At 41.5% G+C, this 27,690-nt stretch overlaps 1 protein-coding gene across 3 annotated transcripts in view; it reads right to left on the minus strand.

Moving 5' to 3' along the window:
• Positions 1–11,256: 11,256 nt before the first annotated feature.
• BANP (BTG3 associated nuclear protein) overlaps positions 11,257–27,690 on the minus strand; it is a 151,929-nt gene continuing 135,495 nt past the window's right edge. For 2 of the 3 annotated variants that reach the window (XM_054840759.1, XM_054840760.1), the window contains exons 12-13: positions 17,393–17,536; positions 11,257–13,043 (exon numbers count right to left, since the gene is read on the minus strand). In XM_054840759.1, coding sequence (XP_054696734.1) covers positions 12,972–13,043; positions 17,393–17,536 — 216 coding nt within the window. In that variant the 3' untranslated portion in view covers positions 11,257–12,971. The remainder of the gene's footprint in view (positions 13,044–17,392; positions 17,537–27,690) is intronic. The other variant, XM_054840761.1, reaches the window with a different exon arrangement.

Genomic DNA, 27,690 nt, shown 5'->3' on the forward strand with positions numbered 1-27,690 from the left:
AGCACCCACATTACCAGTAACAGACCTACCACATTCGGGGATCTCCTGCTCTAGAAATGAAATAAACTGGATAAGCCTCATAGCTCAAATATTTACAAAACAAAAAACAGTCTGCATATACTCTTGGGAAAAACCACAGATTGCAAATGCCAGATCTATTGTAGAAGAAGAGATCTCGCCGGTAGGCACTGGATCCAGCTAGTACACTCCTAACACATCTTTAGCCTTGATAGGATCTTTTGGTTTGGTGATGGGATTTTGTTTAAAGGCACCGGGGTAACAGAGAGGAATGTTTTATGCCAGCTGAAATAAACAATCACATGGAAGTAGTAGCTCAGGATTGTCACGTACGGCAAAACTGGTCAAACAGGAGGACGAAAATCAGTGATTCAAAAAACTTTTCACCAGAACGATGCAGGTACCTTTCTCTTTCCATGATACAGCTCGCTAGAAGATATGGCAGCTAACAAGACCAAGCTGACGTTTGCTAAATATGGCACCTGCAATAATAGTCCTTGTTGATGGGCTTAGCCATCTGTAGTAACATCAGGATCCGGAGTTTCCTTTCTGACTCACTCCTATTATCACCAGTGCATCGGGATGGCACAAAATGCCAAAACAGCGAAGGACCTACTGAAAAAAGACTCTCCAGAGTCAGACTCTCGTTTAAACGTTTGTATTTTGTCACTACTATTGCTATGTTGGCGAGCGAAGGAGAACGTGAGCAGGGACACCTTTCAGAGGCACTTTCAAGCAGCAGCTGGACCTGGCTGCGGTGCTGCCCAGACGCTCGTGGTACAGCAAGGCGGAACAAAGCCCTGAACAAAACAGGTCTCTGCTAAAAGTCGTGGCTCGGCGTCATTACCGAACAGCTCAGCTCCTGATTCTGCTGGAGCCTCTTAAAGTCAGAGCCTAGAAACGATCATCCCTGGGAACGACCTGGTAGGGAGAGAAGTTTTGGAGGACTCAGTAAAGACGGTCCGATGCCCACGAGTGTGTGGTGGTGGGAGCGTCACGGTCACGCACCCGTGCTGGGAAACGTGCAGACCCTGCTGTTCGGGGAGGTGATTACGGTGATGGATCTGTGGCCTGCCTGGCCTCCCAAATATTTTGTTGATAAGGACTCAGCAGACTGAAGTCACAAGAAAGGTTTTATTTCAACAGATCAGTGAGTTTGATCTGCTCTGCGGGGCACGGTAAAGTTTTAAAAGCAGACAAAAAACCAGAAGATGGTTTCTAATCTGCAACCTTGAGTCTTGGTTTTACTAATGTGTGCTAACTCCAAGCGAATTACGCTTAATCATAGCTTGTAAAATAATAATTTAAAAAAGACAAATAGCACTGCTTATGCATTAATGACCAAAGCCGCTGAACTGGTGACAAGCGAAAGTCGTGAATGAATGACTGTTAGTATCCTACAAGTAGGTGCTAGCTGCTGCACAAGGAGGAAAGGAGCCTCAAAGAGACAGAAGGCTCATAAAGACAGGGAATACAGAGCAGACAAATAACATTTAGGAATAATATTAACATAATATTTAGTCCCAATAGGCAGTAGTCTTAGCACGCCAGCAACTGATACAGGCAAAATTGTCACGACAGACAGAAAACACCACGCCACAGGAAGGGGCTAAAGGGCAAGAAGTAAAGGTTGTTTGCATGCGAAATTGTGTTCCTGTCAAGTGACGGCATGGGGGAAGGAACAGATCTTAAACGAGAACAGGATATAAGATGAGGACAGGCCAAGGAGGAGCGCAAAAGCACAGACAAGTATTTGATGCGATAGAGAAGAAAAAGCCAAATGAGGTTCTGAATGGATGCGATTTGGGCAAAAGTCAGTGTTCATCAAGGCCAAGAGAAAAGGATGTTGCATTAATTGAGACATGATGAGATAACAACTTGGACAAGAGTTTTAGCTGTGAGGAAGAAAAGGTTGAATACTTATGGCTGAAAACACTTAATACAGGAACAGGAAAACAAGATGATGTTTATTGGCCAGAAAAAGAAGGAAAATCTCTATCCACCACCTGAATTGTGTCAGCTGAGACAAGTCCTCCCAGGAGGCTTTCCTTCCCCTCCCACATTGTACAGCTTCCTCCTTTAACTCTGCTCCCTTCCCAGCTTTCTGTTATCATTTGGATGTCTATCTTTTCTTCTGCAAAAAGGACTTGACCAAGGAAAACAGAGGGCTTGTAAATCTGCCTGCCTGAATGTGGCTTTTTGATGTCTGGAGCACACAGACACACTGCTGAAATTTATGGTTTCCAAGGACTGAGAAAGGGAGAAATTTATGTTAGGAAAATGTGACTGTCATCATCGTTTATCTCCCGGTTTTGTAATGGAAAACAGACATGTTACAAACACATACACACAAAGCCCAGCGTGAGATGGTTTATGAACTCGAGTGCATTAACCAAGACCCATTCCGTAAAGACTGGTAATAATAAAATTAATAACGCAATAAATCACACGCCATCTGTAACATCACATCACCATCCACCTGGCAGGGGAGACAGCACCCCGTTGAGAAGCAAGGCAGCAGCATCTCTCTCCTCCTCCATCCTTCATTCTGTCTGTATCAATCAAAAAGACTTTGGATCCTTCTGATCAACAGACTGACCACAAACACCCCAACGGTCCTTACGGAAGCTGTTGTACGTTACACAAGCAGCAAATAAAATGCAGAGCTACGCCAGATTTACTGAGGACGCTTCAAAGTGAGAGCTTCAGGAAAGCCCATCCTAAACACGTGGATTACCTGAAATCGTACAGCTCATTACACTGAAGCAGATAACTAGAGCAACTCGAGCAATTAGCTGGAAGGAGTTAAGCCATTAAAATGGAAACGCTCAAATCTGTGTACTAAAGGATACAGACAAATTTGCATTCCCGCTAAATGAGTGTGCTTTTCAGTCCTTGGCAGCTCATTTGGAGTTTTGGATTTACGGCAGGAAACAATATAGATTATGCTTCAGACAACCACAGCTGATTTCTTGAGACTATTTGCAAGGAAACCTGAAACTTGCAATAAGATAAAAGAGTATCTATTTGATCTGGTACCAAATCATTTGAATTCAAAGCTACCTCAATTTCTGAAGTTTACACCAAGCCGTTTCAAAGTATTTAAACCGTTTTGCAAGCGTTTAGACAGGAAGCTTTTCTATACTCACCCTGGAGGAAGTGGTGGCATTATTGATATTTGTCCTGCACTACATTAAGTGTGGCTGTGGAGTTATTTATGTGCTTTTCCTGACTTCTTTTGACACAGGAGTTGATTGCAGTGCTGTATGATTACGTCTGCATCTCCGAATCTTTCTCTCTCAGCTGGAAAGTCTCAAGTTCCAAGCTGGGATTCCCTCTCCACCCCCTTCTCATGTACTTAACCCTCCTTCTGCTGGAAGTGCCTGGTAAACACCCACAAAACCCCTCTTAGGTACAGAAGGCTGCAGAGAAGCAGGAAGTGGGAAGGCAGCGTTTTAAGAGGAAAAGAAGTATTTTTTTAGATGCTCCCTCCTTATTAACTCTTGTGCTATAAGAAAGCTCTTTCTGTTATGACACTTTTAACTGTGGACCCTTAGAAACCAAGCAGTCCCGAAGACTAAGGATTTCAAGCCTCTTTTTTTTAAAAAAAAAAAAAAAATTGTTTCTGTCTTCAATTCTTTTTCTTATGATCTTTGTCAACCCACCCCTCCTCCCTCGCTTCCCAGACCACCTACGGACGGAAGCACTGTTCATTACTAACACTGTCGGCTACCAACAAGCATCTGTGCACGAGAACCTATCGCTTTTCTGTTTCACCGGTCACAACTCAGTGCGAGGCACTTCTAGCCAAACTCAACCAAAAAAAGCAGAGCTCAGACTGCTCTGAAGGTTTCGAGCAAACCTGGCACACGCAGACGACCACGGTCATTATACTCAGAACTTGCACGCTATCATTTCCATTTACTCACCAGAACCAGCATCCCTGACACATCATGGGCTCCACTGCCATCGTGTATTGCTCTGGACAAAGTCGGGGACACAAACTGAGAATGGCAACTAAATGCTACAGACCCTGCCTGCGATGAGACGCGGGCTGTTGGTAACTCAGGGACGGTCGCCTGGGGCTGCGCTGGTGCAGCGGGAGCCGTTCCCATCTCTGCTCCAGAATTTCCCTGTCAGTAATTGTGAGGATACCTGCCTTGTGTCTCTCGGACACATGAAAACTCTGGTATGCAGCCATTAAGATAAGGACGATTGATTACTCTAGATAGAATATTAACTTATGCAACATAAAGTTTCCTTCCCGTCCTTCCTCACAACATCTAAGCAAGTGATAGACAGTGGCGTCAGTCATCGGGCGTGCTTCGCTATGCACATCTGGTATTTCCACGGAGGTATCTGTTTTCAGCGCTCCTTCCAAGTAACTACAGGGGTTCAGATACAGAGGGTGAAGGAACATCCTTGAGCGGCAGGAGACACTCCTTGGCCAAGCTCTTTCTCTAGGAGATCTCAGCTGTGCCTGCTGGGGCGACCCACGGTAGCGCAGATGTGCAGACAGAAATTACCCCGTATGCATTGGTGAGCTGCTGCTTGTGTTTTATCTCTGCCCAAGTTAATGCACTTGGGTTTTGGTGCGAAAGACATGAGGTTGCTCTGGGCTTTTTTCAGCATGTTGACAAACTTTATTTAGGAATTTGTTCTATTGGCAGCTGAGACTTTTTAGTAAAACCAGATCAAGGGGAACAAACTAGTGGTGGGTTTAGTGTTTCTGGATGGTTTAGGGCCAATCTCGCTTTCGCATAGCTGCAATCTGGAAGCAGGAAAAGTACCTGAGATATAGAACAGAAACTCCTTTTAAGATTTTCAGTTGATTAAAGCTGAAACCATAGAGAACGGGACTGGAAAAGACCCATAAACTCCAGAAATAAGCACCCAAGACCTATACCACAGCATTGCTAACAACAGAGAAAAAGAGGAAATTCTCATCAGAGAAGAATGAGCTTTCAAGCTCAAAAATCGTTTCAAGGTAGAACTTGATACCCTCATGAATTACGGACTGCATGACGAAACAAAACCGCCAACCTCCGCTGCTGTCACGAGGGCTTGGTCTGCCCGGTTACCTGGTGCTGAACACAGACTGAAGGCGAAACCGCTCACCGTTTGCTGGCTGTTCGTCGTGCCCCATCAGTGCCACACGAAGGTCAAGGCTCGGGGTCCCGCTGGTTACCTGAAAGACTCAAAAAGAATTTCTGATGTCATGGGAGACTGCCACTGCAGGAAACCTGGACATCAGCAAAGCCCTCAATCTTTTACACTTTTTTCACTTGTACATTTTAATTTTATGGCTTTTGAATGTAGAGTATTTAATACATTACTGGGTTGTGCTTTACAGCATGTGCTGGGTAGGGAGAAAATAGGGGCACCGTCCTCTGAGAGAGTCCAGGGAAAGGATTTGATGCCCGTGGGCTTTGCTGCGTGGATGTGTTGTGAGACTGGCGAAGCTGCTGACGGTGGGAACCACGGGCATCCCACGGGAAAACCCTTACACACTTATCACAGCGTGCCAGGCTGCCCTAGGTCAAGGCACACTCCCGTTACCAGCACAAATCGCGGGGCTGCATTTGGTGATATTCTTGCCAGTGGCAGCCGATCAAGAGCAGAAGGTACCTACAGATGAGAAATCCACCTCTCTCGACTGTTCAGTCATTAATCTTCCTTCACACACGTTGTCACACACTCTGCCTCGTTTCCCACCTGAATTTGACTAGTTTCTGGTTCTTGCAATTCCCTCCCTGCCCAAACCGAAGAGCTCTTCACTAGCCAGTGTTTTCTTCCCAAGAGCAAGACTCCAGTCAAGGGCTTTCAACTCTTACCCTCTATTTGCCCAGATCTGCACGGTGGTTAAAGCCGCAAAGATTCAGAGGGACTCGGAGCCAAAAGCCTGCAGCCACGAGGGAGCTCAAATCCAAGCACACGCTTCTCTGTCAGGCTCAGAAAGCTCCATGCCATCAATCAGATCAGTGAAACGACGCAGGTAAGAACAAAATAAAAGCGAAACACACACAAAAAATCCTTCCTCAACATACTGAGCCACTTACTATCTACAAAGCTTTCTCAGTCATAAGCATTTGCTCAAAGAAAGGAACCGGCGTGGAAACCTATGTCAATCTGTGCAGACATTTGCAGAGGTCAAAGTTTCTTATGGGAATATTCCTGCAAAAGTTGATTTTGTGGCAGAAAAGATGAATACCTTCCACCTTTTACAAAAAGTAAAGCAAAAGGAAAAAATGATTTTCACTAACAGCAAAGCGCATTCAGCCTTTTGCCACAGAAGAAAATTTCCATGAAAACGTAGGAAAATGTCAGAGGTGGAAAGCATGGAGATGTGCTGTTTTGTTGAAATCCAGAGAAGGGGCCAGAGAAGCTCCTGGTTTCATTATAATGGTCAATTTAACAAAACTCAAAGGCATTTCAGGCAGAACCCAAAACAGATGTAATCCCCCCCCCCCAAGATGCTTACAAACGATTTAAAAACACAGTAAGGTACAAAGAAACTTTAAAAAAAAAATCAGAATAAAATCCCAAACCTCCACCCACCACCTCCCCCTCTGCCTACCTCCAAAGCCGCTGTCCCTCGGATAAATGTAGGAGATTTTGGTCACTACTTCATTTCAAAAAATGAAGAACTTCTCAACGTGAACCACCTCCCTGGGCTGCACTTTTAACTGCAGAAAGGAACGAAAAGCAACTTGAATGAATGAAAAGGGAGGAAGGGATTCAAAACAAATCAACAAACTGTTTCTCATCTTTTCCTTGATTCCTCCCGCCTCCACTTTTATGAACATTTTTGCTTTTTTTTTTTTACTTCTCCTCTGGTTTTGCTGAAGAGAGCAGGGAGCCCATTAGAGCAAGGGGATTAAGAGAGCTGAAGTAGGATTGAGTAATAAAATTGCTGTTAAATAACACCAATTATGCAAGGCAGATGGCCCCGAGGAGAGAGCACAGCGTTTCACATGCGCTGGGACGGGAAGCAGAACCGATCCTGCTCTGCTTCAGAAAGAGCACGTCGTTTGGGTCCGATTAAATCACGCCAATTTGTGATTATTAGAGAAGGGCCACCCTAAGAGGGTTATGACATCGGGGAGGTGGAAGCAGGCATTTTGGGGAGGAAAGGAATCAAATGCCAAATTTAGCTGCTGTTTAGCCTAGACTGGAATTTCGCAAGAGTTCTCAGTGCAATTCACAGTACCGGCTACTCGGGTGGTCACCTGGGTGCTTGCAAAAGAATGTTTAATTTTGCTCCCCTCCATGGGAACGCCGGGGAAAATCTGGTTACTAAACTGAAAATGTTACTAATTAATGGCAGGCACGTAATTTCTGACTGTGGCGATATTTGTAACTCTTAAATAAGCCAAGTAAGAGAGCAACTTCCCTGTGCACCAGGTAATGTCTGTAACTGGGGTTTTCTTCTGTTAAGTGCAATTCAGAATCCAGCAGACCAAGAGTTCCTGATTTATTTCTTTTTAATTAGAGGTGGCCAGCCAAGCTCCTCTGGTAAGATCAAAGCAGCAAAATGGATCTAGGTTCTTCATAAGATTAAAAATAAATGTTATAGAAATGGGAGAGTAAAAAAACGTGTAAGAGGAAGTGAGAAGAGGGGAGAAGCAACTTCTAGGACCAAAGTAGTAGGGGGTGTGAGCCAACCCCATGCAAACTCAAACAACAAGATAGCCATATATAAATATATATATACACACACATACACACACATCAAGCAAGCTGAAGTGCACATTTCAGCTAGTCAAATGTTGCTGACCAGCTCCCAATTCTTCTTCTGCTTTACTCAGAAAACCAATGGTAACCTTAATATATAGTTCCTCAATTAAAAATGGAATTATTTTAAATATACATACAGATTTGGTAATATCAAAAGAGTAAAGCCCCTTTGATTTCAGTGTACTTGCTTAAATGTTCAGACCCTGCTATGACGCACTCAACAGTTTGACAAGCAAACCCCAGTACATCTTGAAAACAGAAATCCCAAAGATTCCTTAAGAAAAGCAGGGAATCAGCATGGAAAACAGCGCTATCTATTATTTGCAAATTAAATACCATAAATCCAGCAAGGGACAATGAAGAGTCTGTCCTTGCAGCTGGCATCACGGAGTAGCATGGAGAGATGTCAGGCTAAGCTCAGCTTTCCATCCAGGCTTTTGTTGACCTGTTTCACAACCAGATTAACTTTCCTTTAACTAGTACGAAAGAGCTGAAATAAAATATTTACTGGAAGATTATATAACATATATTGACACTCTCTCAACCCAAGGTGATGGACAGAGATGAAACTGGACAGCCTAAATGTTCAAAACCACAGATTAACCTGAGGGACCGGAAGAACAACAGAACTTTTCCCAGTCTACCGATCAATTAAAAATATCCATGCTGATGAACAACATCCTAAAAATTTAATCTTCTGCCCAAAATATAAAATTTTATTAAATATCATCAGAGGACATTTTAACTTTGCAAAATGCATACTTAAAAAAACTGAAGAGCAAACAAACAAGAGAAAGCTTTCAAAAGTAGAATTCTTTAAAAAAAAAAAAAAAAGCCAGAAAGTGAAACAAAGTAGACATTTGTTCTCCACTTAAATTTTGCACATGAAGCTGTAGATGCAGAAAAATAGGTTTTCATCTGCCTCCATCCAGTTTATCATGCTACAGAGCAAGACTTGATTAAAAATCCCCTGGCACCCTTCGAAAGAGGAGCGTTAACCCCTTGCCCCGGCCAAACTGCCCGTGGGCAATAGCGTCCCACACGCTTCAGCTCTAACGTCAGCTCTGCGCGACTCCTCTTGCCGCACGGTTAGCGACTCCTGTTTTTCTGGGGTACAAACCAACATCTAAGTATATCGAACCTTGTTTAGCAGCGAAATCGAGTATGTCCGTTTGTAGTAGCGCACGAAACCAGCAATCTCAGTTTACCCCAAACACCACGCTAACTGAATGACTTTCTTATTCCCGGCTTCATTCAAGGAAATGAGGTTTGACTGGTGAGTACTCACCTAAATCAGCAGAGCTTACAGAAGTGCTTTGGGATCGCAGCGAATGAAAGGAACATTCTTATTTCTGATAATGGGAAACAGTTTTTGTTGAATTATAGTTATGGCTCTACATTTTCAGTACTTACATAATTAGGAATTCAGAAGGAATATCGATTGCCAAGTTTGTGCAGAGTGAGATTATAGAGTGATTTGGGGTGGGGTTTTTTTTAGGTATTGGTTTCCTCGCTGTATTTTCTAACATGAAACTCCACAGTGGCTCTGTGAAGTGGATAATAACGTACAGGGCCACCAAAGCACAGCCGAACGCACGCCAGGATCTCCACGATGGAGACAAGCACTACAGCAACATTTTGGCCGGGATTCCTTGCTTTATAGGCAAACTGTCAATACTGAAATGCCTAAAAATGTGGCTAATTAAGGCATTCCAGTTGATTTGGGTCACAGAAGGGTGCTCATTTTTATAGTTTTGTTTTGCAAGACAAAATATGTAAAACTAACAAGGAATGAAAGAAAGAAAAAGAAAACCAGAAAAGAAATAACCCACGCCCTTCACTTATTTTAGACCAATTTCTGGTTGTACAATCCATCAAACCATAACGTTTTGATTCGTTTTTACACTGGGACCACAGAAGCCCTTAAGAATTCATGAGATGGATGCTCTTTCAGGTGGGATTCAAGAGGAAGTGATGTGAAAGGTCACCGTAATGGTACCGCACTGCCTGTCCGGCCATAACTACATGTCAAGAATTTGAGTACAACATCAAGATAAATGGTGAGGTCCCGGCTATAGCGACCTTAATATCGAAAATAACCAACGGGGCCAAGCTGGGTAACCAGAGGCTCTTCTCCCCCAAAGCCTGAACATTATTACACAAAACAAAATCAAACCATGAAAACAGTATTCTGCAGGTGGCAAGATGAATTACGGATAAACTCTGCAGCTGATCCTGGTCTAACCTTACAAGAAATGTCCCCTGAATACTCTTAGTCATATGTTCTCAATCTCTGCCTCTTGCACAAAAGCAGCATGAGGGGAAAAAGAACAGTTAAAAATGGGCATGTTAGAAGGTTTGCTGAGGGAAAAGAACCTTATTATTAAAAAGGCAGAGACGGTGAATAACAGGAGACATAATGAGAACACATTTCTAGCTGACCTACTAAATGGTCAAGCATTCTTCAAGGGCAGAACTACATCCATGGTGAAACGACCCCAACCTACCCAAACAGAGCGCCAGGGAAAACCCTCAGTACCCCTGGCTTTTCGTTCCTTGAGTTACCTTACACTACTTTTAGGACTTCTTACTGTTACGTTGACATGTTATTGTTACTCCAACCTCTGTATGAATATATTCTTCGCACTTGCACAGAACCTCACAGGCTCTTCACAGTCACAAGCGTTTCCTAGAAGGGAATTAATTCCTGAATTACTCTTCTTGGGAATGACTTATTTGGATGTGACATACCCTGTGATGTCTAGAAAACACATAAAACATTCCTGAAGACATTTCCTCCCTGGACAAGGACATCAAATCTACAGAAAAGGAACAGGGACAGGGATTACTCATAGGAATACCTCGCTCAATGTTGAAGTCTCCTTTCTTCGAACCATAAACATCGTGTGACACAGCTTAGGCCAATGTAAACATTGACATAACACTGCGAAAAATTCACATCTTGAGAACACACAGCCTTAACATCTGAATGCACAGGAGGGTCTTAATAAGCTGCTCTCCTTACCCATTTTATTTCATTCGATTTGTACACTCTCCGTTCCACACTGGTGGAGTGGGTTTCATTCTCTTGCAATCTAGTGAATGCTATTTCACTGCACAGCGTGCCTTTACAATCGCTTTTAGCAGAAGAGACTTGAGCATGAAGCAGTTTAGTGGCTAAAGAAAACTTCTCCTGAACTCAAGTTCATCTTGTCCTCGAGCTGAAAAATGCAGAGAGAACAGAATTCTTAATTGCACCATAAAACAAAGACAGATACCCTCCAGTTTAAACGCATCTGTGTTCCCCTCAAAAGCAGAAGATACCTAGGACGCAGAAGGAAAGCCAAGTAAGAGTAAAACTTTCTGAAGAAGGCAAGAAAAAAGCGCTGGGGCCAATATGAATATAGCAAGAGAGCGGTATGCGGTAGCACGCAGCAGCTTTGCCATCCCAGCTTTCTCACTGTCATTTCCAAGTGATAAATTATTATTCAACAGCCACGCTAAAATGTACAGGCCTTGCTTTATTTTTAGGCTTCTATTTAGATGCCAAGCTCTTCAAACATCATCCAGTCTGAGAAACGGTATTAAAAAAGAAACTGAAGAGTAGCCAAATTCTTGGCCTGTTGCAAACATTGTATTCAATAAGCTGTGGTTCAGTTTGAATTGTACTTGTGCGTCAAGAAATATCCTAAAGAGAAGTAGGAATTCACATAAAGCGTAATACTTACCAGGGACAACATTCCCAGAAATTGGGCCTGCTTAACCCTTCCTTTCATTAAAAAAAAAAAAAAAAAGTTATCCAGAATTCAATCCTGTAGAATTTGTGGCTATGTCCCATTCATTAATACATTAAACGCATTATGAGCCATATATTGACAATAACCATAGAGCAACTCAGCTGAAAAACAAATACAAAGCAACATCTCCCCCAGTAAACTCTATATTTTTCTAAAACGCGCACCATTAAGATAATCAGGTTATAGCAAACATGTATCTCTTCCACTCAAGCTTAGCAAATAGGAAAATGTAGCTTTCTTGCAATCGGTATCAAACTTCCCCTAAGTTTCAGTGGAGAGAGGATTTCACCTTCCGTTGCAAGTTGGGTAACAAGACAGGTATCGGACTTTTGCAGCCCAGCTTTTTATGGCTGAATCCCACAAACGGCTGGACAAAGGAGGCAGGAGGAACTAAAAAGGAGAGCGCTCAGAAGAATCGTTCACATTTTTAAAAAAATGAATTCATAAATTCTTTGTATAAAACAGGATTTGCAGACTCAAAAATTTCACTATGGTATTTTTCTTGCCCTGGAAGTTCAGATAATAACATGATCTAAGATTGAAATCTTCCTTACAGACTTAGTCTTCCTTCTCAGTTTGACAGCAGAGCTGGCCAGACAGCATCTGACTTCAAATACTCCCGAACTACGCTCTTACAGCACAGTCCAGTCAAACCGTACTCATTCCTAAGGCAGAGAGCAACTTAGAGCTGCACTATTCATAAATACACATTTATTTTTCATTAGAAATGCATAATTACAGCATTTAAAAGCATTTTCCCCTAGAAAAGTAGTTAAGCAACAGTACAAACAAAATTGTTAGTCTTCTGCAAATACAGTTTTCATTACACTGAACAGAAAACACCAGCAAAAGGCTAATACTTGCAGTTATGGGATTTTTCTTTTTTTAAATATTTTCCATTTTTGTTATAAACACCATAGCAAATAAAAAAAAGCTGTTTAAACAGTGAAAAATATTTGAGCTCTTGATCTTCTATATGTGGTAAAGCAAGTATTGCAAAGCAGCAATACACTTCCTAAGATATCTGCAGACATTCAAATGGCATATTTCACAGAAGAAATGAACAGGATGAAACATTAATTTAGTCTCACGGGTTTGATTCATTAGATTTCCTTCCCTCTTTGTGAAAGAATTTTTTCTCTTTAAGTGTACCTAAGGGCAGGCCATTTTTATTTTTGTTTTCTGAAGGCCAGATCCTCAACTGATGTAGCGATGTAGCTCCGCTTTAATAAAATGGGTCTGATTTATTCCAGGCGAGGACAACCAGATCATCAGAACTCTATTTGCAGGAGATGTTTGAGGTGTGACCATTAGTCTAACAGGCATTTCCCTTCTCCTGTTGTTGCACGAAGACCGCGGCGCTTGGCTTCTGACTGCGCTTCGCCGGCATCGTGGTTGACGCAGCTTTTCACAATTCTCTTATTGAATTTGGATCGCTCCGTGTTCTATCTGCATTTCTGGTTGGATTGCTGATTGAAGGGTATCAGTGCCCTGCAAAAGGGAAACGTGAAGTCAGTAAATCAATACAAGTGCTTTCCATCGGTGTAGCCAAGGGAATGTGAACATTTTATACTAATATAAAGTTCTTGTATATACCAGTGCAAAATCTGCATGGATACCCTCTCTGTGACAGAGCTGAAACGGGAATACACTTACAAAGGCACCAAAAATAACATAAAGAGTCCACATGAAGACTAAGTAGACTAATGCCCTTCAGGCTGGAAAGAGAAGGCTGAAATAATGAATCATGATAAGGATCTATAATAAAATCATGAGTGGCACAAAGAGAGGAAACAGAGAACAATTATTCCCTCTCTCTTCCCAAAAAAGAACCAGCTCTAAAAAGAGACCAAACCAAAACCTGTGTCTGGCACGACAACGTGCCGAAGCTGTGGAAGGACTTGTCCCAGCACGATGTACGCACTGACAGCTCCGGGGTAGGGAGCTGAACAGCGTTACGGGAGGAAAGTCCACCAAGGGTGATCACAGAAAACACAGTAGGAAGTCCCGGAGTGAAAGAACTATTGTAGGTAAGGAGAGTAAAAATTACCTGTTGGCCCTGTGCATGGAATTTCCCCAGCTGGTGCAGGATAGGGTCTAAAACTGCTGACTTTACCCACTGCAGTCTTTCTCTATTTTGTGTAAAATGAGAATAGCGCTACTATAGTGAACTTTTTTCTCAAAGAAAATTCTTCCTACAGGCCTGACTCTACTCACTTGCCAAGCAAAAACCATCCTTCGCAAAAGAATTTCAAGTAAACACAACTGACTTAAGTTTTCAAAGGAAGTCTCCTTAAAAATTAAATTACTGCCTAGCAGTAATCCGACAATGCTGCGAAAGGATAATCCCATAGCAAACTGCCGTTTTAGCCAAGTTAGTTGGAGTAAGGAAAACTAGATTACGAAACAAACTCCATCTTTAGAGCTATAAAATGAATAGCATTTAAGAACAGCTGTATTGGCTTGGAGAAAGTCCATCACACCCAATAAGCCTTCCCCTGATAGCAGCCAATCTCACAAACATAGATAAACTACAAGAAAAGGGCAAGCATTTAATGATATTTTCCTGTACACTCCCACAGATTCCAGAGATCTGCCCTCGATGGATTTTCCCTCCATAAATTCATCTAATAGATGCTTTGTGTAACGCCCTGGATACAGCGTTATTTCTGTGGCAATACTTCTGTTAGGAAAAAGTCTTACTTGAAGCCCTGGTTTATATCTGCGAGATGACCCACAAAGACACAAGGGTGGAAACTCAACTAGATTTCCCATCCTTTAGGTTTTACTACACAGTCGCGAGTTATTTATTCAAATGAAAATACTGGAGGTTCAAAATTATCACGCGTTGCTCCTAAATTAAGGGTTTGTTGTCAAATTATTTCTAACCGTCCCTCTGCCTTGTTGCAAGTAATTGCACAGAGCTACAAGATTTTTTTCCTGTTCAGCTTTAAAGGTGATTTGGTGTTTACTTAAACGTTCAACAAATTAGTGCTGAAGTGGTGAATAATTCTATCAGAATTTCAAGCAACCATCAAAGTTTTCTTTCCCATTAGAGGAAAACTGTACTATTATTATCAAAGACTAGCGACAACAGCAATACTGAATATTTACCCACCATTCAGACCAGAAGTAGACGACTGCCCAAAGGGACTAGAAGCACACTTTAGATTTGGAATTATGGGTTTTTTGCAAATCTAACAAAATTTACCACCGGCGTATGAATTTGAGCACAGAATTAATCCAAATATTCCGTCATCATCACATTCTGTATTTCTAAATTTTGCAAGCTGCAAGAGTGCTATCGAGCCATGAAAACAAGCCAACTAAACTTAAATCCCCAAAATGCATCTGATTTCAAACCATGCCTCCCTCCGTGCGTGCATTTGCAATTTTATGCCAGCAAAAGACTGTTCATATAGTAATAGTCTGTGTTTACATATGTGGCTTAGGGTCACTATGAAACCATCAGAATCCTAGCTATTAGTACTTCTGTCTACAGCTAATTTGCAAATACAAAATCGCGCATGAATACATTGAAAATACGAAATTGAAGCGCGTATTGCTGAAGTCAGAGAAGGGATTCATTTCAAACAGCCTCACTCCTCCCTTCAGCTTTGCACGCGCGATTGCTTCCAAAGGCACGCCTTCCAGGCAAAAAGGTCTGAAAACTGGTGTCTTGCTTTCAGACATTCAGTAAATTTGCAGTTGTGGTGTTTCAAACACGAATTTTGTGTGGGGCATAGCATCCAACCCAGGTGGATAATAAACTCCACTTTTATAAGGTTGGATTGATAAATAGATTAAAAAAATCATTGAAAACATCTCAGAACCTCGCAATGAACCATATGAAAACAGATAAAAGCGTGACCACAGCCTCACTGGGAGGGGTCTCCCTTCAGCTAAGAGATCTGACTGGGACTATTCCGTATTTTTACCCAGAAGAGCCATTGGGCTATCCATGTAACTCAGCGTAATGCAAATACCCAGTTGGTTTCTCCAATTCATTAATGGATCCTTAGCTTTCAGTTTGTGTAAACTGAGGAAATATTTATGGCAAACTTATTTTTAGTCTTGTCTGGTTTTCCTTTCATACTCTTCTTATTTCACATTCCTTTGCCGCTTCTCTTCAGCTTTGTATAAATCTCAGTGGTTAACCACAATATTAAAACCTAACACGGTGCAAAGTGTCCCCAAAGAGAAAAATAACTCCTCCGGTGGCTGCCAGTCACGCGGGAGACGGATGCCGAGGTTTAGAACTGCCCTCCGCATCCTCCTGCCCATCAGAGGAGAGAGGGGAGGACAGGCACAAGGAACGGACCCAGGACAAAGTCCCTGGGAGGGAAATTTGAGAATTTCCCAGGCCTGGCGCGAGGACAGCAGCACGAGAAACACCTCTGGCTACCCAGCGCCTAGACACTTTGTTAATTGCACGGGACCAGCACTACTTGAGGATTTATAAGAAATAAGTCCCTGTAGTAACTCTTATTGTCCGGCGTACTATTACAGATGACTATGAATAAAATATTGAGAAGGTTAGTGCAGAGACAGATCTAGAAAATAGGGAAAAATGACTATTGAGGGCTCATCTACAGGGGAAGAGCAGTGTACAGAAAACTGGAAGGTAATCTTGCAGCACAGCACACTCGCGTGCCGGGCACTCTGATCCTTTCTGGCAGGGAGCACAATTCTTCTGAAAAGCACTTTGTGGCATCCGGGTGGGAATCCAGCGCGGCCCGGAGGGGCTAAGAGAGTTTAGAGCTCTGGTCTCCCTGCCCGCCCCAGCCCGCGCAGATGGCGCTTGGGCAAGATGCGATGCAGCTCCATCTTTTGTCTGAGCCTTCTTCGCCACTGGAATAGCTAACGGGCTCTAACTCCATACAGCGAACTGAGCTGCAGACTGCCCGGCCCATGGAAGAAGCACCAAGCACTTGAGCTTTGTGCACACCAAGTCTGGATGTGATTCCCTTGATTTCTTATGCATTTATTTTTTTTTTTCCTCGATAGACTCAATATCCAAACGTTCATAGCCAGATCAGAATTCTCTACAAAACTGGGTAGGTGTTGGACAAAATTCCACTCTAATATTGGCTGCTAAGGTTACCGTTATATTTTGGCTAGCAAGCAATAGCTTATTTTACAGTTGGCGTTCTCTAGAAAAGAAGCCCTCTACAGTGGGGTTCAGGGCAGAATGGGTAATCATCTTCAGAAAAACTTGTGACAAATGTTTTAAGTCAACATTCTTGTGTTGTCATCAGTCACAGCTTCAGGCTGATGAGAAATTTTTTTCAGGTGTCAGATACATGACTGTTCAAACTGATTTAAAAAGGAAAAAAAAAAAAAAGATAATTCCTCCACCATAACTGAGAGGATCGAGCGTTCACTTACAATTGCTAACATTGCAACTCCTGCGGGAAATCCAGGCTGTTGATCAAAATAACTGGAAAACTGCTGTCAGAAAGGGAATAACATTTTTTAAGAGAAACCTCAGTTTGAAAAATACTTTTTGGATAGATTCCAAACAAGTTTTTTACCCTGTCCTTCAATATGGCTTTCAGCCTTCAAGGATACAAAAAACTAAAGATGACCAAAATAACTATTCTCTAGAGGCACTGAGCAAGAACACAGAAGGAGGAATAGTCAAAGACCATTTATACCTTTAACAAAATCGTGTTTCTAATTATAGATGATTTTTTAATTTTTTTTTTTTTTTAATGGTTTGGAAACAGGATCATAAACTTATTGGGACAGCAGTATTTGTGGATAGATATATAGTTCATCTGACAGATGTTTCAATCAAGTTAAGTACATTCAAATGGCAAAAAGACATATATACATACTTGATTAGCCGCGGAGTGGTCTGTCACCGGTGTCAGCTGCACATACTGCACTTGGATATCGCTCCCCTGGAGCGGGGATCCGTCAACACTCCCTGACGCAGGCTCAGCAGAAGCAACAGCTATCAGCTGAGCACCCTGCAACACCTGCAGGGAGAGCAACGGAGACAGCAGCTTGTAAACAACCACAATCAGAAACGCATTACGAACCACCTAACTTAAACCAGATGCAAACCCAAAGAGCATTAAAAAGAAACACAAGAAAACTTGTCTATCGCTAACAGTTGCTTTAAATCATGCGGGTTTCCGAGAGGACATGGTACGCAGATGGGAAGAGTCCCATACTAGATGCTTGCCGCATTTTGCCTAACGAGATTCATAATTCTGTTAATGATTACTGCGAAGACGAAGTACGCTGGGCTGCGCAGGTGACAGAGTGTGACAACGTCAAGAGCACGCAACAACATCACTGAGTAATGCTGTTACCGTTACGTAGACAAATGCAGATCCAAGATACTCCTCACAGCCAAAGGTATTCAACTTTGGACAATTTATTACAGTAATGTTCATAGGAAGGCGTAGATTTAAGAGCTACTGCTAATGAATGATTACTCTAAATACATAGTCTTCACCAGTCTAATGCAGGCAAGTCCCCTGTAGGCTTCAAAAACCAAAGAACAGTTGATCCATCTCAAAGTGCTTGCTTAAAAATGTTCCTGTGATTAGACTAATTTTAATTTACTTCTTGAAACACAAATCAGAATAAAATACATGTATTTGAACAAGGACAAGCCCCCCAGTCTCATTTTCTAAATACGGCCAAAATACACATATTCGGTTTTAATTTCTATATGCCATGGACAATGTACTTTGAAACGATGGTATTTGAACCACAATGAACAAAAGACATCTTTCAAATGAAGGAAAGAGAACAAAGAACAAAAATAACATTCTTAACAAAGGTTTTTCTTAACAAAGTATGATTTCTCAGCTGATCTGCGGGTGGGTGGCCATGAAGGAGTGAGTAGACCAGAATTTCTCTAGGGAGTGTGGGAAGCAAAAAGAGGTGACCTCCATAAATGACCTTCAGGGGTGTTGTCAGGATTTTATAGGGATCTTGGGTGTTCTGAGATACCGTCGCCATCAAACTGCAAAAGGATGCTACATTTTGTTTTTACAGGAGTCAGCAGAATTCTCTCATCCTAGGGTATTTGTTTTGGAACTACACGATACATACTGTCGGAACCACAGCACCATCTGTCCTATTGATTACCTGCAGGTCTTAAATATATTTAGTTTCCTTTATTTCTGAACTACAAACCTCAGGACGACTGTGAGCAACCAAACAAGCCCATCGCTCTCACATACAAACTGTTTTACAAGAGAGAAGCCTAAAACTTACAACAGTATCAGCATCCCTGGTTTATGGTATGTTCTCAGCTGGAGAAGACCAACTAACTCTGTTACACGTTATCTTATACCAAGCCTATTAGATTCCCAGTGATAATCTACCTCTACCATCCTGCCCACAAAAAAACCCCAACAAAACAACCCAGCAATATTCGCATTAAATACTTCTTGCTGTCAAATTACACGTCCCTATTGGTTTCATGCGAACGGTTATCCGCTTTTCCTATCGTGTCTTCCTGCTAGATAAACTATTTGTAATTAAGCTTCCATTCACAACAAAATGGGAAGCATTTTTATAGGATGCAATGATGAAGCTGAGCTGGTTTTCACAGCTACATGCACTGTGCTTGGTTTCCAGTTGTAGAGTTTGGAAGAACAGATTGATAAGTTGGAGAGATAAGACATCAAACATTATAAAACTCACAATTAATATAGTTTTTCCTTCTTTGTCATGTCCTGTTTGTGCAGACCCCAAGGACCACAGGCAGGTGAGGGTCCATGCAAGGCAGATTCATTTCCATGAGCATTATGCCAAACGATTTGGGTTTTGCAAACCAGGTGATTGGCTCCAAATCGGATGTCGCGCCGATGTGTTTACTCTCCAGCAATCGCCGCCTTTGTATTTTTCCTTATAGCCACAAAACATCAGACTTCGAGACCCAATCTTGCTTTTAGGAAACCACGAAGGAGGAAGCACGGTGACAGAGCAACGTAGACCATGCTGCGGAGAATACAGCACCGAAACACTCTAAAGAGCTTTTTACTGCTGATTCACATCAATCAGCCACTGAAGACACGCTACTAGCACTGAGAGAACAAAAAAATCAATTTGGACTTTGAAATCTAAAAGCAGAACAATCAAATGCTGGAAGAGATTTCTTAATGTTTCTCCACCTCGCGTGTGCTAACATAAATCTGTCCTAGATTTCTTGAAATACTGCCTAGCTTGTTATCGTGGCACGACCGGCCGTATAACCAGTCACTGAGTAAATGAGAATAAAAGCACGAGCAGGGAGAAGAGTCCATCTGAATTAAACGGACTGAATTGTAAATGAGGGAATGAGCAACAAGCTCTTTTTAATACCTGTTCATAGGTAACGCTCTAAACAAAATTCTTATTTTGCCGTTTCTGTTTGAATTACTGTACAGCTTCCGAAAGGAAGATACAAGCGGATGAGAGCAGAAAGGGAGAATTGCCATCTTTACCTCCATCATCATCATCATCGTCATTATTATTATTGTTAAAGGCATTTGGAAATAAAGCTGTTTCTGTAGTCTCAATGGCCCAGGACCTTGTGTTGAATCTGCTGAGCCAACCTGAGGATCAATGCAATCTCAGGCTCAGCCTGGACCGTTGGATCCCACTTTGTGTGTCGGAACACCTCCGTCGTGTGCAGCACGACGCTGACCTGCAGTGTACTAAAGAGATCGCTTAACTAACCACACCGTATTCATAAGATAACACGGTTTACCAAGAATCTCAATGCATCCAGATAGGAAAATCCAACTGAACTGACATTAAAACCGGCAATAAATTATATTTTTCTCTAATGGAGATTAAGATAAATTTATTATATTTCTGTTTAACTTTTAAAATAGGCTAAAAATTTGTTCTGCTGAAGAACGATGACTGACATCACCCTTAGTACTTCTCACAAACAGCAGTATCGATAAGTGTTCTGTTCAGGAAGAGCCCAACTCGGGCAAATAGATTGGCAAGTTAACTCGGGCTGGGAAGAGCCCTAACAATGCTAAAAAAGAGTGCCTTGAAAATTAACAAGCAGACCAAAAAAATGTGGTGGGTTTTGTTTTGTTTTTTAAATAATAATTCAGTGGAGTATTTAGAAAAAGTATGTTTGGTCATCTATTACCGCTTGCTGTCAGTGGTAAAAAATTGTCTTGACAGTGACGAGATCCTCAGCTTTCGTGCAGCCGGAGCACACTCTGCACAGTGCAGAATTATTTCCACCGCAAAAGTAAGCAACTGCACAGCTGGAACAGAGCAGCTCGCTGAATTTTTCTGTCCTTTCAGCTTGCAGTTACAACCACGGACACATGCTTCTCCCCAAACACAAAATCTACTGAAAAATGTTTATCAAAAAAAAAATCAGAATACTTTAGGGAAATGTCTGCAAGATATTTGAGAATATCTTTGAGGCGCATGTCTTTGAGAATGCTTCAAAGCTACGACTGCTCTCAAGCACATTTGTGACCTGGCCCGATCTTTGCAAGCCTTCGTGTCCCAAACCTTGTTGCCTCAAAGACTACCACATTGCATGGCGACCCCCGTGAGGGCAACTTGCCTAAATTAAAAAGCAAGCTTAAAAGAGCCCCTCCTCTCACTATTCCCATCACCTTTCAGAGCAAAAAAAAGTTCCCTAATGCCTTCAGATGGAAATATAAATGCGCTTCTAATAGTTTTGATTTTAAATGGTCCTAAAAATGCTAGAAGGAATAGGAGCCCTCCTACCCACTCCAAGCGTGTTGTGCCCATCCGTACGTTCCCTGTCCCTCCTCACAGCGACGTTAACACATCCCCAGGCCTCCTGATCAGATCCGCAGCAGAAGCACAGACCCCTGCAGCAGTATCCCACTGACCCGAATATCTTTGCCTTTCTCTTTGGTTTTATGGGTCATTTTCCCCCCTCTCCACCTTTTTTCCTCTATCACTGTCTCTTCAAAGTCTTGATGATTTGGGTTGTGCAAGCTATTGAGCCTGAAGGTCCTGGATTTCGAGTTTTTGTCCCTTCTTCAGCGAGATGCTTGCCATATAAAACACAATAATAAAATTAGTATTAATAATGAAAACCAGCTACTTTCTCTGCTCCCTTCCTTTCCATTTAAAGACCATTTCAGGCCATAACTAATAGATCCCATTCAACATTCAACTGCCAGGGCAGGAAATAAAATTTTTAAAAAATATTTAAAGGTAATAGGTTTTCCTTCAGTTTCTTCCAAAATTATTCAAGCATAGTTTCCAACCATAGTTCAATCCATATCACATCCCTCTGCCGATTTTACTTATCACTGAGAATTACTCTTCTGGAAACCCGTAACTTAAAACTTTTCTCTAGACCCTAACCTTCAAAACCAGGTAACTGTTTTGGGATAGCTGAAGTTTGTTTACCAAAAAAGCCCATTCCTCAGACTGGTCCTTGCCAGACTGAGCCTTCTAAAACACATTCTTGCTACTGTTGTTGTGAGCTTTTTTTATTAATCTAGGCAAGCACATATGTTTGCCTACCTATAAAAAGCTCAAAACCAAGACACATTGGGATTTTGGTGTCTTTTTTCCATCTTTTCTTCCCATTTCTAGTGCAGGAATGCAATAAAAGATGACATTTCTTTAAAAAAATGAGTTTTGGAATCACTGAAAGAATGGTTGTTTATAGAAGGTTCACATCTGAAAATCCTGTAACACTTAGAGCCAGCAAGTAACCATTTCAGCAAATGGTGCACAACAGAAATGAGTTGTGCATCGGAAAAAGGAAAGATCTCCGCGATACGCTCTAGCTAAAACATTGGTAAAAAGGACACTTTGGGCCCAAAAGTGTAAGGATGGTTATGGGTTTAGATGATTCCTAGAAAACAAAAAATTAAGAAAATACCTGCCGATCATCCTCCTACACCGTCATTCATCACTGCTGGCAAAACTACGCCAATACATTCAAATACCGAACAGCCCCTTCAAATGATAGGAGGCTCGGCTGAGAAACACGTTCGCTGAAATAAGATAACTCCCTCTAGGTGACGCTTTTCAGTCTTAACATTTTCTTCACGAAGCCTTCAGACTAAAAACATCCGTTCTATTTAGTGCCAACAAAACATTTATTTAGTAGATTTACAGGTGAGTTTACCTGGGGCACCTGGTGTCTATATTTAGGTGCAGAACTTAAAACTTTTTAGTATCAGAAATTATTGAGTTCCTTGAAAACATCAGAGGCTTAGACTAATCAAGGTCTCTGTCACCTTGGCAATTACTAAGCAATCTGGAACAGGCAATGCAGAATGCCAAAAGAATGGAGCTGTATGGAAAAACCCCAAGATTTTCTTCCCTAAGATTGGCTTTTGTAGTTCTTAATTTCACTTGATGAAACAAAGCAAGACCCAACACTAGGAAACAAGTCCAGTATGGAAGGAATTAAAGGGAAATCAGTAACAGGATCTACTTTACACTCCTTCCTCTTTGAGTCATCGGTTCAATTTAACCAAGGTCAAGTGTATTGAAAAGCTCAGATCCGATAGTGGCTGATACAAAGTTATTTTGGTGATTTTACAGTCCAGATCCAATAAAATTAAAATGTTAACGTGACAAAAAGGAGTGGCAGCAAAGGACAGGCTGACCTAACTGTGCTCGACGAAGCAGTCCTCTTCATGCTACAATCAAGCAGTATTCGTCGAAAACCACTGTAACCCTTGCGCTGTATTTATCTATCCCATATGTATATAAAGTAAGAATGCATAGAGCCTGATGATGTGTTATCTTTCCGGCGAAATAAATTCACATTCGACCTGTAATTCTTCAGAAGAAATACAGAGCTGACAACACGGACCAAGGATCGCTACGCATTGCCGCATATTTCTACGCTGTACTTAAAATTAAACAATATGTATTTTGATCGAATTACAAGACAGTTTTAAGGACTAAGTTTTTTCTTCCAAACTTTTCAAAATATTAAAAGCAATAAAAGACTGGAAGTTCCTCTTCCAAAAAGATAAGGAAGACAGATGGCTCGCAGCGTTGCAGGGAATATCTGCAGCTTTTCTCTCTCAGTCACTAGTGATGAGAAGCATACAGAGGTGTGAGCAGCACATGGAAGATGTAACCCGTCCTTTAGATCATTTATTGGCAACCCTTTTTTTAAGCAGAAGCCTCCAAAATATGAGGCCTCTCTTCTTGTTAAGGGGAATTTTTGTGGCTGCTGTATGTCCGACTTCAAACTACTAAGATCACCCTAAAGGAAAAAGCCTAAATACATACCACTCGCATTTTTTCCAAAAATTACATCTATTAATTTGTTATTTTTCAAGCTGAACTTGTTCTGATTATCATTTCGTTATTACCAGTATCGCCACAAGAGAAAAACCCCTCTGGGCCGTAACGTCTACTCCAATAATGTGTTTTATATCCAGCCACCAGAGAGTTTCCAGAAATTCACAGGTTTTTCTATTTTACTGTTACAAAGGGCTGATCATTGTCTAGTTTGTCTTACATGACATAAATTAAAGACCCTTACACAAAGCAATTTCCATGAAAACCACAGCTGCTTTTTGAAGTATAACATCTCTTTTAGAGGCCGTCCCATCTTTATTTTAAATACTTCAATTGACAGAACAGCACGGAGCATCTAACGTACCGCCCCATCTTCTGGGTCTTCTCATTACTCCCTGCAGGAGAAGGTCTGGGAGGTGAAAGCTTGTATTTTGTCCTGCCAGGCAGGCCACCAAACGTTCACCAGTATAAAAAAAAAAAATAATTCTGGAATATTTGTTCGTAGAAAAATACACTACATTGCATCTAGCTTTATTAAAAGGCAGGTTGAGTCAATCATATCTAGTAATCTAGGTCAGAGTGTCAAACTGACCCGTTACTTTCATTACTTAGCATTTAATTACGCTGCCATTTACGTATCACTAATTATTCATTTTCTTTCATATCTCTGATTAAAATACTGAATGGCATTAGTCAAAGATATTTGTGGGAAAACACCAGAAAATACAAGTTGGAAGGCTTAAAATGACTTTTTCCAATATATCAACTAAATTCTTTTGAATACATTTAACACTGGCTTCAGTCACTTGCTATAGGGGTACGTTTTCAAATGATCGCAACACCATCTCGGAAACACAAAGCAAATAAGTTTACTGCCAATCAAGCTCACAAAACCAAGGCCATTTTTAATAAAATAATGCTGATTCACATTAAGTATGCTAACACGTTTTAATTCTTTACTCATTACCTTCTAAACATTTCCTCTAAACTGGGCATATTTATTGAATTAAAAACACACTCCTCCTAATGTCTGTGCCCACATCAAAACGTAAAAGCAACTGATGCCGAACAAAAGATTCAGCTCTTAATTCCCCTCTTCACTTGAGCAAGATACCAGGTATGGACTGGGCTATGCAGAGAAGAAAAAAGAAAAAATAAGGGTGCCGAGAGACCCCGTGGTAACGAAGCAGCTACCAAAGTCCAAGTCCCTGAATCACAAATCCTGTTGGCAGTTTCCATCACCCAAAATCAAATTGCTCCACTCCCTGTCCTCAAATATTGCAGTGTCGTATGATACGGGTTTTGCAGAAAATTACACGGCAAGAGCTTTGGTAACGTTAAGGTAACATATTCCCGTTAACGTCCCAATACCTTTCTCTTAAAATAAAAGTACGTTTGATCTAAGGTAACCGGAAACAATATAAAAAGGATCCACTGCTCTTAAAGATTAGGTTATCATTCTGAAGTTAATGATCTAGTTCGTAAAGCTTAAATTAGAGCCGTTCCTCACTCCAACAACAATCTATACCTCAATTTGCTGTTTATTTCCTACATAAAACGTGCCAATACAAAAATAAATTCAGCATATATAAAAGTCTAATATATAGCAGTTCACAGAGAGAGGAACTCTCCCTGCTGCGTATTTCTAAGTGTGCTGAATCGAACCGTGCAAAATGTGACCTTAAATCTGTCAAAACTTCATTAACTAACACCCCTACAGAGTCATATAACTGAGAGCACCTCCTTTAAATTCCCCAAACTAAAAGGCATGAAAAGGGAAACTGATTTCAGCTCTACCAAGTGTGGAAAAATGAAAAGAATAATTCCAGAGTACATTTTTATCGGCGGCATTATTTCCTTGCATAACAAATAATAAACCATCTCATCTGCTTTTACTTTGAGCATATACCACAGCACAGATCTACTCAGCAACGTCTACTCCAAGATTCCCTTAACGCGCCTGTACGAAACCTGGCGAAGCAGCCCGACACAAACTGCAGCTCTTGTGGTTCCTTAAACAAACTTTACACAAATGTCCATCTTTCTGGCTACCGCGGTTGGATTGAGTTAGATAAGCGATGGCAAATTGCGGTTTAGCGTATTTAAACCATCTGCGTCTTCAAAAGCCCTTTCCCAACGCACCACCTTGCTTCCTGAGACCCCCGTTTCAGTGATCCCCAAGGAGAGCAAGTCTCTGCCTCTGAAGACCAACTATTCAGTAAAGCCACCACTACTTTCCAGCGCTCTGGTTTTATGGGGAGTAGCAGCCAGCAGTGAAATGTTGTAAGAGGTCCCGAGCAAAGAAAAATGAGACACGCAGAACTGCGTGAAGTTTTGGAAGGGAAAGCGTGGCAGAGGTTCATGATCTTTATTAACACTCTGGGTACAAGCTATTTAAAAAGAAAAATTACGAGTAAATATTCTGAGGTCTTTGAAAAGTGTTCACATCTAATTTGGTAAATAAACCGGAGAAACCTAAGGGGCAGAAAAAGATCAAATTAATACAGTTCAAGTTGTCTTTTAAAAACCAAACACGCACCTGCTCTCCCCATCACTCTCTGACCCTTTCCTCTCTCCAGGTTAAGCGCATCCTGCCTAAATTTAAGTGAACACCTAAAGACAAAGATGCAGTTGGTAAAAGTATCTCACGCCTTTGCCGGGTCAACGCACGTACTCTCCCACGGCAAGCTGGGGGTCCCTCAGCAGTCTAACAGCTCCTTTGAGAAGTGGTTGGCATTGAACACAGAAGGGTAATCGCTGTAATTAAAACTTTATCCGTGAACTATTACGCTGGCTGAAAGGGATGCAAAGTTAATTATGAAGAAATAAAAGCCCAAATCAAGCTTTGTACGATGTGATCTAAATAGAGTGAGATTACAGGAAATCCCGTAAGTACATGGTCCACACTGAGATCAGCGGTATTTTAGTTTAACTCGGTATCACAGGTAGACAGACAGTAACGTGTCTGCCAGCGCTCACGGATAACAAAGCAGGGAAAGAGGTACTCGTGCTTTGGGGTCACATCCCATGGAAGCCAGCTGGGGTCCTTCCTTTGACTTCAAGTAGAGATGGGCTCAGGCCCTATAAAATGGTGTAAAATGCACCAAACCAAAACACGGACTTCCACTGAAAAGACACTTTCAACTAGCACATGTGCAAAACTTTATTATAATTCATTGGCAGTTCAACTGCAGATGTAATTTCAGTAAAAATGACTTGGTTACGGAAAGAAGAGTTACCTCATCTAAATTCACTGTATCAAATTAAAGAGGCTATTTGGAAGTATGAGGCTTGTAAGGAAATCCGCATCGTACATCTGACTCATCTTTTGTATGAAGCTCCTCTTAGTAAATCGTCCACGGATGGAAACTTCTCAAATACCTTTTTCAGATGTTGCACTTCCCAAACCGCAACGTACGGTTACACAAAAGGTAGTCTGATTTCCCTGCACCTGCCCTAAATTTCGTAGTTTTGGTATTTCGTGCCCACCTTCTCTGAAGGCAAGGCTCTGCTTCATCGACCTCTTTTCTGTACCTCTTCTCTGGTCAACCAATGTTTGACATCATACGAGCTACACGCACGCATATGGGGACGCGACTGCCAGGTAATTAATCCACCAAAAGGTATCTCATACATCCCAATCACCTTTTGGCAAGAAAGAAAAAAAAAGACAGAAATATGTAACTACGCATTTCAGCTCAACTCAGCCTTCAACATTCTGTCACAGCTTTGCAAAATCTTTTGAGTTAATTCAATCTAAGAACAGTAAATATTATTCAAATCTATGCAATTGCAACATTTTGTGATGAAATGGCTTAGTGTTAGCAATAAGTACAATAAAATTGATGGAACTACTTCCAAAAGAAAGGTTTTTTTAAGAGTGGACAATTAAATCTCT

The sequence above is a fragment of the Grus americana genome, chromosome 13 (genome assembly GCF_028858705.1).
Source record: "Grus americana isolate bGruAme1 chromosome 13, bGruAme1.mat, whole genome shotgun sequence".
Taxonomy (NCBI): domain Eukaryota; kingdom Metazoa; phylum Chordata; class Aves; order Gruiformes; family Gruidae; genus Grus; species Grus americana.